The sequence below is a fragment of the Podarcis tiliguerta genome, assembly GCF_965153285.1.
Source record: "Podarcis tiliguerta genome assembly, chromosome: 4".
In the NCBI taxonomy this organism is placed as follows: domain Eukaryota; kingdom Metazoa; phylum Chordata; class Lepidosauria; order Squamata; family Lacertidae; genus Podarcis; species Podarcis tiliguerta.
In genome coordinates this window covers 94,001,363-94,015,364 of record NC_139537.1, presented here as the reverse complement: position 1 = coordinate 94,015,364, position 14,002 = coordinate 94,001,363, and the positions used below count along the sequence as shown (strand labels likewise).

Sequence of the window (14,002 nt, the reverse complement as noted above, 5' to 3'; positions counted from 1 at the left end):
ACAGTTTGACATAAATACAATCCAATATTTTCCAACTAATATATGTTATTTTGAACTTCCCCTCACTCCTTTTGGGGTTTCTTATATTTTTAAATTTACAAAACTGCATCTCCTTCACTACTCCAATTATTAACTGCTTCCTAGTTATCTTTTAACATTAAATACAATTGTTAGGTTTAAGTTAATCCTGCCAATGAACTTATATGTCTACAGCAACATTTCAGATAATCCACAAATTTCCCCATGTCTTTTATAAATCTCCCCCCGTCCCGCAGTCTCTTGGTTCCTTATTGCTTCTGTAAGTTTTGCCATTTTGGCATAGTCTGCGACGACTAGCTGGCTACTACTGAATCTTCTTTCCATTCCAGAGCATAAATCATCCTGGCTGCAGTCGTAGCATACATAAACGGTTTCATTTTAAAGAATATTTTGGTAACTCTGTACCAATTATCCTAAAAGAAAAGCTTCTGGTTTTTTTTTAGTAAAAGTTATTTTAATCATTTTCTTCAATTCATTATAAATAATTTCCCAGAAAGCTTTTACAGCGGTACCTTGGTTCTCAAAAGTCTTGGTACTCAAATGCCTTGGTTCCCAAACACCGAAAATCCAGAACTAAGTGTTCCAGTTTTCAAACGTTTTTCAGAAGCCAAACATCTGATTCGGCTGTCAGCTATTGTTTCCGGGGCTCCTGCAATAATCAGAAGTTTCTTAGTTTCTGAACATTTCAGAAGTCAAACGGACTTCCGGAACAGATTAAGTTTGGCGCCTTTGTTTTTGCTATTTATTTTTTGTTTTTGAGACCTTTTGGGTTAATTTGTTTTTGTGACTGTGTGGAACACAGTTCAGCTACTGATTGATTGTGTGACTGCGGAAATGGATAAAAGCCCCCCATCCAAACAATGACTATCATCACTGAAGGTAAGAAAAAAAAAATATTAATTTTTATCATCTAGAATGCTGTCTTATTTATTTTATTTTATAGTACAGTACATTGATTATTGCTTTCATTTTATGGATCAATGGCCTTGTTAGAAAGCAAAATTCAAGTTAAATTGCTGTTTTAGGGGTGGTTTTTAAAAGTTTGGAACAGATTAATCTGTTTTGCATAACTTTCTATGGGAAAGCGCGCCTTGGTTTTGGAACGGACTTCCAGAATGGATTAAGTTTGAGAACCAAGGTACCACTGTACACTCTTACAAGACCACCACATATGGTAAAAAGTACGTTCTTTCTCCTTACATTTCCAGCACGTATTTGATGTTGAGGTCAAGGGTCCATATAGTTCCGCATTCAATTTCCCAAAGCAGCCAGGCGGTCAGGTGTCCTGAGGATGCTCATAAACCAGCCGGGAGGTTGGCGTGTTTATAGCCACTGCTACAGAGAGGTCTAGGTAAAGGTAAAGGTACCCCTGCCCGTACGGGCCAGTCTTGACAGACTCTAGGGTTGTGCGCCCATCTCACTCAAAGAGGCCAGGGGCCAGCGCTGTCCGCAGACACTTCCGGGTCACGTGGCCAGCGTGACATCGCTGCTCTGGCGAGCCAGAGCCGCACACGGAAACGCTGTTTACCTTCCTGCTAGTAAGCGGTCCCTATTTATCTACTTGCACCCGGGAGTGCTTTCGAACTGCTAGGTTGGCAGGCGCTGGGACCGAACAACGGGAGCGCACCCCGCCGCGGGGATTCGAACCGCCGACCTTTCGATCGGCAAGCCCTAGGCGCTGAGGCTTTAACCCACAGCGCCACCCGCGTCCCGGGCAGAGAGGTCTACTGCCTTTCAATATGCAGACTCCATTTAGCCAACAAATTTAGCCACCAATTTCCTCCATGGATGTGTCAAATCTAAGCCACTTCCTTTTGGCAGCTCATTCCATAACCTTTTCCGTTAAAAAGCAGTTTGAATAGATGGTCTCTTTTGGCAGTCCTGAGCTTACTGCCAGTTAATTTAACTGGGTAATACCCGAGTATGAGTACTGCTGATACAAAAGAGGAACAGGAATTCCTCTCTTCACATGCAAAAGATCTGTACCGCAAATGAAAACAACCAGAGGAAATGCAGCAATGACATTTATTGGAAATTCTCCAAATGATACATGTGAATAAGTCCAACTTAGGGTGAAACTTTCTCTGCCTCTAAAAAAAAAAAAAAGTTCTGAAAAAAATTGCAATGTGCGCCTTAACAAGTTGATCAATGCAGTACACAGTTCAAGAGTTCTATGGGACGGGTTCTGTATGCACAATATTGCTTCAAGTGAAATTGCAAAAAAAAGAAAGAAATGAGAATCATTTTCCCCCTTCCACCTGGGAAAATGCAATTATTAGTATGACTTCACCAGATTCCATGTGAGTTTATTCATTTGGGTAAGAGGCAACAGCTGCAAGAAAATAATGCTAGGCACAATCTATTAGAAATCTGTCTTCCACAGTGGAATTTCCTACAATGTCACCTATTTGTTTCATCCGCTCCTGCTAGACTGTGCCCCGTGATGATCACACCATTGTTATCAACTAACAAGAAAAGACTGATACTGCCGTTTTGAATCAGCAAACCAACTTTGTTGTCCCTCGGATTTGCTTGCCGCTTGCATTATGCATTTTACAAAGGAAACATTGGCACTTTCTCCAGCTCACCCCACACCTATGAGTAAGACACTTGGCTGAATTTGGCACTTGGCTTATTATTATTATTATTATTTAAAAAAACAATACCTGGAAAAATATAACAAATAAATCCCCACTGGATGTTACGATAATTCGATTCAAGCATGTTCCCGCAAATGCAAATTTCCTGCGCATGATTAACTGCTATTTTTATAGCTCCCTCAGATCAGAGATTGACTTCAGGGTCGGGTCTACAAGACAGAAGTGGCTTCCAGAAACAACAGATCTTCAGCGCTGTGCAAAAGCAGAGACTGATAAAAGAATGGAAAAAGCCCGGGAAAAGCATTGAACTGTGTCTATTGGTATTGAATCCTGCTTCTAAACAAAATGAGAAAAGGTTACAGAACAGATATCTTAAGCTGAAATGTACTAACCACTAGATTTGGACGACGACTTCCCTGCAGAGTAAACACGTCTATCTGCTTCTCTGAGGCAAGGGCATTTTTGAGGCATCGTAATAGTCTACATAGAGAATCCTGAAGGTTTGTCAGTGCCCATACCCCAATAAAGGGAAAAAACTGGACGGGTCATTGGCCCTTTGCACAGAGAGAGGTTGGGGACTTTTACAAGGTTTCTTTGGCTCGCTGAAACCATGTATTCATCACATATTAAACTGCATGAAGCAGCACTAAAATCGAAGGTTATCTTATGTGCCAGAAGACAGGCAGAAACTCCATGTAACGTATCTGTTGGTGTGCATTATGAGAAACAAAAACTTTGACTTTTTCCTCACATAAAATAATTCCTACACCTACAGAGCTAGCGCGCCAGAGGGAAAAGCTACCTTGGAAACATGTGCTAGTTCTGTATATGAAGGGAGTAGTTTATTTGAGGGAGCGTTCACACATTTCACAGCCAACCGGCTATTCATCATGGTGTATCTCCAGCAAGATACATCATGAGAGATTTCCAAGAGCCTGTTTCGGCTCTTAATTTCACACCACAGTGAACGGGGGAAGAGGAAGGGCTTCCGTTCTTGGCTTTTCCTGCCTCCATTGGGGAGAATAAGGCATGGCCACTTCTCTACATACCAGGAGAAACATGGCACCGTTTAACTCTCCTGAACAGCTGAGCCGCAGAATGACAGCCGGTCAGGGTTATTCTTGGACGTATGTGGAAGTCAGCAGAATGAACTGCAGGCACGTAAGAGCTTACAGGGATGTCCTCCACAAAAATGGCCAAAGACACACACACACACACAGAAAAAAAACCTTACACGAAACACAAAAGAAATCCCCAACTAAAATGGAAAACATGCTGTTCTTTGGAGGGGAACAATTACATTCTTGTTTTCTTTTCAAGTATTGATCAATGTATATAAAGACAACAACATGTTCCTTTCACTAGATCCAGAGAACATATTGAAGTTGACATTTAAGTTACCAGCGGTCCAAAAGGGTGGACTTTCATCTCTTTCCCTTTACACCAATTCCTAAATATACATCTAATTGTCTTTTTTAGATTCAATCTTCTTTTTCTTTCCTTTTTTTTTTTTTTGCATTGCTATTTATGTACACCCATTATTAAAAACATTTAACCTGGGATTTGCATATCAAGATTTTAAAAGGCCTCTCCGCTGCTAGAAGAATCCCAGTACCCGTGTGTGATTATGCAGATACCTTCTATGTCGTTTTCCCTTTTCTTTATTGTTCGAAACCGTGTTGCCTGCAACGCTTCACTTATGGCTTATTTCTAAATTTTGCTTGGGTTACAGTTTGCTTCCTTTAGCAGCTCTTCACAGTCAGGCAGCACCTCTTCTGGCAAGTATTTACAGATTTCCTCAATAGTCTTTCTATAGAGCGCCTTCTCTTCTTCCAGAGACTGAATTAATCTCTTCATTTTGCTCTCCCTTTCCAAGACGTCTTCCAGGTTCGATTCCACACTCTGGATTTTAGCATGGGCTGCCTAATCAGAAAAGCAGGAAAAGGATTTTTTAAAATGAGTGTCCTTGAGAGCAGAAACACACAGCACCTACCTGCATAAAATGCTTGCAAATGTGTTATACAAATTGCTCACTGTCCCTTTCAGGTGCACTGGAGATAAAGCATTTCCTGTTTGCTCGCTGTAGTTCTTGCGATACAGGCAGATCTAATTTCCAGTTCACTGAAAAGAACTACTTGCACAAAGCTATTTTATTGTGGATCTTAACTTCTAGTCATAGTCTACTGCACTTTGGCAACAGCCATTCCAAATCTGTGTGCTGGGGTACAACAGTGTCTAAAGGTAAAGGGACCCCTGACCATTAGGTCCAGTTGTGGCCGACTCTGGGGTTGCGGCGTTCATCTTGCTTTATTGGCCAAGGGAGCCGGCGTACAGCTTCCGGGTGATGTGGCCAGCATGACTAAGCCACCTCTGGCGAACCAGAGCAGTGCACGGAAACGCCGTTTACCTTCCCGCCGGAGCGGTGCCTATTTATCTACTTGCACTTTGATGTGCTTTCGAACTGCTAGGTTGGCAGGAGCAGGGACCAAACAATGGGAGTTCACCTCGTCCCGGGGATTCGAACCACCAACCTTCTGATTGGCAAGTCCTAGGCTCTGTGGTTTAACCCACAGCACCACCCGCGTCCCTACTACCACAGTGTCTATCCAGCTCCATATTGTCCACACCGACTGGAAACAGTTCTCCAGGGTTTCAGGCAGAAAGAAGTTCCTCTCAGCCCTCCCTGGGGATGTCAGGATTTGAACCTGAGACCTTCCGCATGCAAAGCAAATGCTTTCCCACTGGGCTATGGCCCTTCTACTCTGGCATAGATGGATACAACCTGGTGTGTTTTCCTATCCTACCTCAATGAACCTGAAGACCAAACAAAGCATTCACCATCAGATCTGGGTGTTTGGCAAATGTGTAAAAAAAACAGGGGAGAGGATGGAATTCGAAGAGAACTGTTGGCGGGAGTGGCTCACTCTTCCTCCATAATCCTCTTCCGCAGCCACCAAACAAAGGACTGGGAGTTTCCTCTGAGGAAAAAAGGCTGGGATATGGAAATACAGGAGGGCGTCAAGTCCCCGCTCCTGAGGTTTCTCCTTTAGTTTAGTCCAGACCTGGGTCTTCTGCTAAACATTTAGAGCAGGGCTCAGCAAACTTACCACGCCTCGGGCCGGTGTCTCCAGCGCGATTGCGCCGAGGGCAGGGGAGCATGTGCCCATACGCTATTTCTGGCGCACTTGCGGGTCGGAGGAGCACCGGAAATAGCTTGTGCGCATGTGCACAGGCCTCCTCTGACCCGGATGTCACCGGAAATAATGCTTGCGCATGAGCAAATAAGCTCATGAGCTTGTGCAAGCTATTTCTGGTGCTCCTCCGACCCGGAAGTGGGCAGCCGCGCAGCGCAGCACCGGTTAGAGCGGGCGGTGGCAGCGAGGGTTGCCGTGGGCTAGATAAACAAGTCCCTTGGGCCTTATCCAGCCCGCGGGCCTTAGTTTGGGGACCCCTGATTTAGAGAATCAGAGAGCCTGAACGGACCTATTAGGTTTCCTAGGCCAACCCCATGTGCCATACCGGTTCTGCAATGTAGGATAAAGTCACAACATGAAGCTTGGCCCTTGGTAGTTTACCTGTAGTTTCTCCAGGAGGTCCATATTCTGCCTCTTCAGCTGATTGTTTGCCCTCTCGAGTTTCTCGGGAGCCTCCCCATCATCGCACAGATTTGAGTTCTCTTGCAGCTCATCTTGCAGAACGTGGTACTCCACCTCATAGGCGTGCAGCTGTTTGGAAATATCCATCTCAAAGACCTACCGACAGAAGAGAAAATATTTGGAGAATGGAGAATATTTAAGGATTATATGAGATCATATTGTACAAACCACACCGTATTAGCAGAACTTGGGTGATACTTGTAAACGCAACAAATACCGTTTGTGGAGTAGACGGGAACAATATTGAAGAATATAAAACTGTGCGGGGGAAACGACGACAATATAAACAGTACAATGAGAATGATTGGAAGACTCATTTTGTCAGAAGTCTTCTTTATTTAAGTATTAATTAGGAAGTTTAAGTTTTCTTATGCACATAAATCTGCTTTCTTCCTTTCTTTTTTCTGTATTTTCTTCTTTTCTTAATTGTTTTTTCTTTAATTTTCTTTTTGTAGCATGAGATTGTAAATTCTCTGTATATGTGTGTGATTTGTAATGTGTGTAAAAAAAGAAAAGAAAACCAGTTTCGTTATGAGAGGTCCCACCGTGTTTAATTCAGGTGAATAGGAGCATCTGAACTAAACAAAGCATGCCTACGAGGATGCCTCATCCAACTGGTTACATGACTCAAGGAGGTGTTTGCACCTCTCCCCCAGAAGGGATGACTCTCAAGACTCTTGAGGAATCAGCAGCATGCATGTTCCAAACTGAAGTGTGTGGACCCAAGTGGAACCTGCACAACTTCGGCTGATGTGGCTACATTAACACGCTTTCTAGACAGGCCAATAAATATATGAATCTTACCAGAGGCGGAGAGTAATGTCAGTGAGATAGCTGGGGAATTTTCTTGACCTTTTGCCAACATGCTAACTCAAAGAAGTTTCAAGGATTAGCAGCTAAGTACAGGGACTAGGGTGGCGCTGTGGTCTAAACCACAGAGCCTAGGGATCGCCAATCAGAAGGTCAGCGGTTCGAATCCCTGCGACGGGGTGAGCTCCCGTTGCTCGGTCCCTGCTCCTGCCCACCTAGCAGTTTGAAAGCACGTCAAAGTGCAAGTAGATAAATAGGTACCATTCCGCCGGGAAGGTTAACAGCGTTTCCGTGCTCTGCTCTGGTTCACCAGAAGCGGCTTAGTCCTGCTGGCCACATGACCCGGAAGCTGTCTGCGGACAAACGCCGGCTCCCTCGGCCCATAGAGCAAGATGAGCGCTGCAACCCCGGAGTTGTCCACTAATGGTCAGGGGTACCTTTACCTTTACAGTTAAAAACCCAAACACCCAACCAACCAACCACACACACATTTGTACATTTTTTTAAACGCACACACATTTGTAATATATTCCGATGACATTTGGAGGATGCTGCAAGTGTGCATTTGTTTAAAATGTATTTAGCTGTTAACCTTTCACAATTGTAAAACATTTATACAAAATACAGCAGGCTAAAAATATAGCTAAAGGTACCCCTGCCCGTACGGGCCAGTCGTGTCCGACTCTAGGGTTGTGCGCCCATCTCACTTAAGAGGCCGGGTGCCAGTGCTGTCCGGAGACACTTCCGGGTCACGTGGCCAGCGTGACGAAGCTGCAGCTGGCGAGCCAGCACCAGCGCCGCACACGGAAACGCCGTTTACCTTCCCGCTATAAAGCGGTACCTATTTATCTACTTGCACTTAGGGATGCTTTCGAACTGCTAGGTGGGCAGGAGCTGGGACCGAAAGATGGGAGCTCACCCCACCGTGGGGATTTGAACCGCCGACCATGCGATCGGCAAGCCCTAGGCGCTGAGGTTTTACCCACAGCGCCACCCACGTCCCTGCTAAAAATATACATGTATGTATTTGGATGGTAATAATAATGCCTATACATTAGATAGGCATATATGGAATTGTAATTGATCACTTCCATGATATAGTATACCTTTTCTTTTATCCTGTTCTGTTAAAATGTTCTTTAAACATTAATTTAAAAAATACCTCGAATATGGCAATATCTTGAAACTGCAAGATAAAGTTATAGCACTGACCCGCAGAGAGTGCTTTTTTCAGGTAGTCCTTCACAGAACAGAGTTTTCACTCTCCTCCATTCACACAGATATAGGCTAACCAGCCAACTCCTTAAAGATGGCTTCACACCAGAGCTTTGCACTCCCAGGATGGTGTCAAAGGCACTAACAGCTTGTGCATGAAATTGTTCGCAGCAAGCACCCAGTCTACTGGCTTGAGGTGGAAACTGAAAGAACCAGGGTATGAGCAATATGACTCACAGCGTTGGGATTACAACCTAATATTTCTCATTAGAACAATAGTGAACTTTACAGAGTGCTTCTTGTACATCGGCTCAGTAATCCTTACAAAAAAACCCCGTAAGGAAGGCCAGATCAAACCACCTCGTGAATTTATGGGAGAAGCCAGCTTCAAGCCAGGGCCTTTTGGTTCACAGCTCAGTTCTTTAGGCACTATCGTATAACTGAATGGCCAAGTGATGCATTATCAATGCATTATACTGTTTGTGTGGGGGTGGAACAGTCTATTATTACCTGCGTCATAATCTTTTCCATTTGGAGCTTTGTCATGTCTGGTAGAGTGTTTTTCAGAAACTCGACGATGCTTTCAAAAGCCTCGCACATCATGATGTGTTCCTCTTGGCTGCTTAGCAAACTTAGTGCTACTTTAAATATGACTTCTGTTCCCTGAAGAAATATAATGTCTAGGGCAGAGAACAAAACGTAGATTAGATTGTGTTTCCCATTTAAAACGTTGTTTTATATACATATTTACAATGAAGATTCAAGGGGATAAAAAAAAAAGTCATTTGTTTTCTGTTGTTACACTTATCTGTCAAAAACATGTTTTGAAATTAACATATACATCACACATGCTTTAATATTCCAAGTCAAGAAAATGTGTCGTGTCTTCTCAAGTAAAATCCAAGCACAACACATGGCTTGGTTAGCATTAGTGAACCGTCACCGTGGCCCAAAAGCTAATGAAATGTAGATTATGTTCCTGCAATACACTTTTTAAAAATTCCTGCAGAAGGATCAGTTTCAGGGGGGAAAAGAAGTCTGAAACAATTGTTCTAGTGCAGAAGGAGTGCCCAAACTACTCAAAAGGATGTTTCCTTACATACACACACGAATTAGGGAACCGTTCTTACACATGAGAAGCTGATGTCATATAAGTCAATGTATGTTAGCCAGCGTAAAGCAGAATTAAATGTGGATGGTCTGGTATAAATCTGTCACTAAAGGCACTATGATGATGTCAAAGGCATGTTGCAGAATAGGACACCCCCCCCCCCATGAAACCACCAATTTGGAGGGGCCTATTATTGATCTGCCCAACCAATACATGGGAAAGCTTCCTACCGAACACTCTGGCTACAAATCCCAATGGAAACTGCGAAGCAAATAAAGTCAGAAACCAGGGGGCAGCATAAAGGCTGGGGCTGATCTCATTCTCTTCAAGGTGGTTGTAGAGGTCTCTGTGGTAATCATGCAGTAGCCTCGACAGCTGGTACATCTGGATCTGTATTAAAATACGGAGGAGTGAAGAAGAAGAAGAAGAGTTTGGATTTGATATCCCGCTTTATCACTACCCGAAGGAGTCTCAAAGCGGCTAACATTCTCCTTTCCCTTCCTCCCCCACAACAAACACTCTGTGAGGTGAGTGGGGCCGAGAGACTTCAGAGAAGTGTGACTAGCCCAAGGTCACCCAGCAGCTGCAGGTGGAGGAGCGGAGACGTGAACCCGGTTCCCCAGATTACGAGTCCACTGCTCTGAACCACTACACCACACTGGCTCAGATTAAGAATTTCTCTGACTTCTTGTGCAATTCATACCTGCTATCACAGTTTTCCCAAGGGGAAACCCTGAGGCTGTCTGGGTCCCCTCTCCCTGTGGCTGCTGTTCACATGATGCTTAGTCTGTCCAGACGGTGTGACCACATGTGTATATGCGCATAGCTAGAATTCACTGCCATAAGATGCAATCATAGTCACTAATGCAGGCAGCTTTTCAGATTCGCAGCACCCAAGGCTGTATCTCAGGTTGGTTTTTCTAAGCTAGAAAATGATCACAGATCTCCCAAATAATGTGTCGTTTGTCCCTTACTCTAACTGATAAACTATGTTGAAACAGTCAAAGTATTCTCCTGTGAAGTAGCACTCTGGAATTTGTCTTAGGAATTCCAACCAGAGGAGGGAGGGATCTGCACAGCTCTCCCTCAAAATTGAGAAATGAAAAGCAGGGAGATACAGTGGTGCCTCGCAAGACAAAAAGAATCCATTCCGCGAGTCTCTTCGTCTAGTGGTTTTTCGTCTTGCGAAGCAACCCCATTAGCGGTTTAGCGGCTATTAGCGGCTATTAAAGGCTTAAGGGATTAGCGGATTAGCTGCTAAAAGGCTATTAGCAGCTTAGTGCCTTAGAAAAAGAGGGTGGGGAGTGAAAAAAAATTGCAGGAACTCGCAAGACATTTTCGTCTTGCGAAGCAAGCCCATAGCAAATTCGTTTTGCGAAGCACCTCCAAAACAGAAAACCCTTTCGTCTAGCGGGTTTTCCGTCTTGCGAGGCATTCGTCTTGCAGGGCACCACTGTATTGATCTTATTTACATTGCCAACAGAGGTTTACACTTAAAGAAAGACGCTATTTCTGAGTGAGGGAATAGTTTGCCATATCAGCAGCTCGGCTCTACGCATGCTTCTTGACTTTATAAGCTGCTTCCTGGGACCCAAGTTTCTAACTGTGGGCCTCACTTTGCCGCTGCAACAAGTTGAGCGAGGATGAAACCCAGCCATGAAGCGAGCTGGCTTCTAACACCGTGTTCCTCTCATTCATCACTTCCACTGAAGGTACCTAATAAAGTCAAGGAGCAGCAGAATATTTGGGTAGCAGAGTATGCGGTGAATAGTGTATGTAGGAATGATCGCTGGGTGTGGAGCACACTCCCCGCCCGCAGGCAGCCTCAACTGCCTGCACGCGTGACCTTGGGGTGTGGGGCACACTCCCCCTCACAGATAAAGCCACAGCTGTCTGAACATCTTGCCCTCTGTCTAACCTTTTGCGATCTCAGCAGTCTGCCGTGTCCTGTCTGAGACCTTTGTCTCCTTCGTCATACAGTGGTGCCCCACAAGACGAATGCCTCGCAAGATGAAAAACTCGCAAGACGAAAGAGTTTTCCGTTTTCTGAGGTGCTTCGCAAGACGGATTTCCCTATGGGCTTGCTTCGCAAGACGAAACGTCTTGCGCCTTTTTTTTAAAACCGCCAATGCATTCCTATGGGAAACCATCAATACGCATTGGTGCTTCGCAAGACGAAAAAACTCGTAGAACGAAAAAAACTCGCAGAACGAATTAATTTCGTCTTGCAGGGCACCACTGTACATTGTGCAAGGGGAAAATGATGCGGTGGAAACAGGCTCCAAAATAACTTTGTACCACCCCACGATCTCCGGACTGGAAGATGTGTAAAGGTCACAACCTGGGTTTGCATATTGTGTCAATAAAAGGAGCCTCCGCAGAGCTGGCTGGCAGCTTGCTTGCAGCTCCCCTGCATTATCAACTCCTGCCTGATGTCCTTCACTTCAGTGTAAACTGCTGAGATGGTTGAGAAAAACACAGGGAAGGGAACTGCCCAGCAAGCCAATGGGAACTTTTAAGGGACAAAACAGTGGTAAGAGAGATTGTACTGAGAAATCAGAAACCAAAGGCAGGCCACATTTAGTTCGTGAGCCTTCTGCAGTGCTGCCCCCAACTCCCAGTGTAATATCTTTCTCCCAAGCAGAAGCCTGTTTCTGCCTTACCTGTAGCGACATCATGTCTGGCCTGTACTGCTTCCGGAAGCCGAGGTCGTACATGAGGAATTTGAGCATTTCGAAGGCTTGTTCTTCGCTCATGTGGAGGAGAAGCACCCCAGCTACAAAGCTGATACCTTGGCAGTAGCCCACCTCCTTGTCCAGCAAGGAATAAGCTTTCAGAAGATTGAAGAGGGAGAGCTGCCCTGCTCCTAACTGAGCAGAGAAGTAAGGGTGTGTTGGGAAGGTCCTCCCTGGTGCAAAAAGAGAGAGAGAGAGAGAGAGAGAGAGAGAGAGAGAGAGAGAGTTGCCATCTGGAATGAAGAACTCACAGGACACTCAGAATAAAAATCATCAGAAGTTCTATTACCGGCGTATGTAATCATTTGGGAAGCCAGCCATGTGTGTAACTGACTAGCTTCCAAGGTGATTGCTTACACACACATACACAGATATAACCCTTGTTATATACACTTCCTAACTATGGGCAATAGTCAATAAGAATAAGAATAATTTATTATTTATACCCCACCCATCTGGCTGGGCCTCCCCAGCCACTCTGGGCAGCCCCCAACAAAATATCAAAACACAGTAATGCATCGAACATTAAAAGCTTCCCTAAAGAGGGCTGCCTTCAGATGTCTTCTAAAAGTCTGGTAGTTGTTTTTCTCTTTGACATCTGGTGGAAGGGCATTCCACAGGGTGGGCACCACCACCGAGAAGGCCCTCTGCCTGGTTCCCTATAACTTGGCTTCTCGCAGTGAGGGAACCGCCAGAAGGCCCTCGGTGCTGGACCTCAGTGTCTGGGTAGAACTAAGTTTTACTCAGAGCAAACCCATTGAAATCAATGGACCTAGCTTAGTCATGTTTGTTATTTTCAATGGGCCTACTCTGAGTAAACCTTCATTGACTACCACCCCATTATCTAATAGCAACAGAATGTTAAACTTCTCTTTCGTCTCTCAGCAGAACTAGGAAGTCTCCCTCTCTCTCTCGGTTCCTTACGCTGTGCTACTCCTGGGCCGCGGCCATGAGAAGTGTGAAAATGAACCATCCTAAGTAAATTAAAATTACTGGGGGCAGTTTCAAGGCATAACAACTGGCAGCCATAAAACAATAAACGTAAGCATGCTGCAAGATTTGGGTGGCACAGCAGAAGTACAGAACTGAACACTAGGCACAAAATTCAGGTTTCCCAAAAAACTCTTTTCTTTGTTGAACGTCAGATTTCTAAGCCTCGTGGCTAAAATATGCAGCTGCATGTTTACAGATAGTGCCACCTAACGTTCCAGAAACCAGAGGGGATGGCTGAATAAGACTTCAAGAGAGTTAGTCTTCAGTGCTCACGTAGTTCTTTACCCGGCGGCTAGCAAAACAAAAATGAATTTATGCAAAATAAGAGGTGTTACCCTGGTACTTTATACAATCTGCAGAACCAGATTAACTTGGAACAAGTCCCCTCCCCCACCCCACACATACCCCCACCTCCAACCTGACTAAAGTCCTGAATATGGGGGGGGGAAAGTTACCTAGGTCTACAAGGATTGCATGTTGCTGAGCTGTCAACTGTTTCAGGAGTTCTTTGTAAGAGATATCAGGGGGTTGCTGTTTATTTGGTAGCCGGTGCCTTACGCGATGCTGCACAGCAAGAAATTGCCAGATTTCTCCCCGGCGACTTTTGGGAACACCTGAACACAGAAGATATAAAGCAACATTATTGAGGTGGTTGTGGGGTGGTTTAATACAGTTCACTACAAATATAAAGATTACCCATTTCTAATTTATAACCATTAGGGTCATTCTTTTGAACTTCTACACACTCAGTTCGACATGAACACTTTCAACATCTCATTTATTGCAGCCTCACAACGCAGCAAAAAACTGGATCCTTTTGCCAGTCCAGTGACATTCTCCAGG

The 14,002-nt window shown here is 44.6% G+C and overlaps 1 protein-coding gene and 1 long non-coding RNA gene across 8 annotated transcripts in view; one reads left to right on the top strand and one right to left on the bottom strand.

Annotated features, from left to right (window-relative positions):
- The first annotated feature begins 767 nt into the window (after nucleotides 1-767).
- On the top strand, nucleotides 768-2,689 carry LOC310675421. Its single transcript, XR_014510133.1, has 2 exons — nucleotides 768-1,384; nucleotides 1,762-2,689. It is a non-coding gene; the product is annotated as an uncharacterized lncRNA (long non-coding RNA).
- Nucleotides 2,051-14,002, bottom strand: part of TBC1D4 (TBC1 domain family member 4) — a 99,255-nt gene continuing 87,303 nt past the window's right edge. For 6 of the 7 annotated variants that reach the window (XM_083435778.1, XM_083435780.1, XM_083435779.1 and 3 more), the window contains 6 exons: nucleotides 13,615-13,773; nucleotides 12,095-12,339; nucleotides 9,662-9,821; nucleotides 8,831-9,000; nucleotides 6,215-6,391; nucleotides 2,051-4,562 (listed from right to left, as the gene is read on the bottom strand). In XM_083435778.1, the coding sequence (XP_083291904.1) occupies nucleotides 4,350-4,562; nucleotides 6,215-6,391; nucleotides 8,831-9,000; nucleotides 9,662-9,821; nucleotides 12,095-12,339; nucleotides 13,615-13,773 (1,124 nt within the window). In that variant the 3' untranslated portion in view covers nucleotides 2,051-4,349. Of the gene's footprint in view, nucleotides 4,563-6,214; nucleotides 6,392-6,729; nucleotides 7,749-8,122; nucleotides 9,001-9,661; nucleotides 9,822-12,094; nucleotides 12,340-13,614; nucleotides 13,774-14,002 lie in introns of those variants that run through there. The other variant, XR_014510071.1, reaches the window with a different exon arrangement.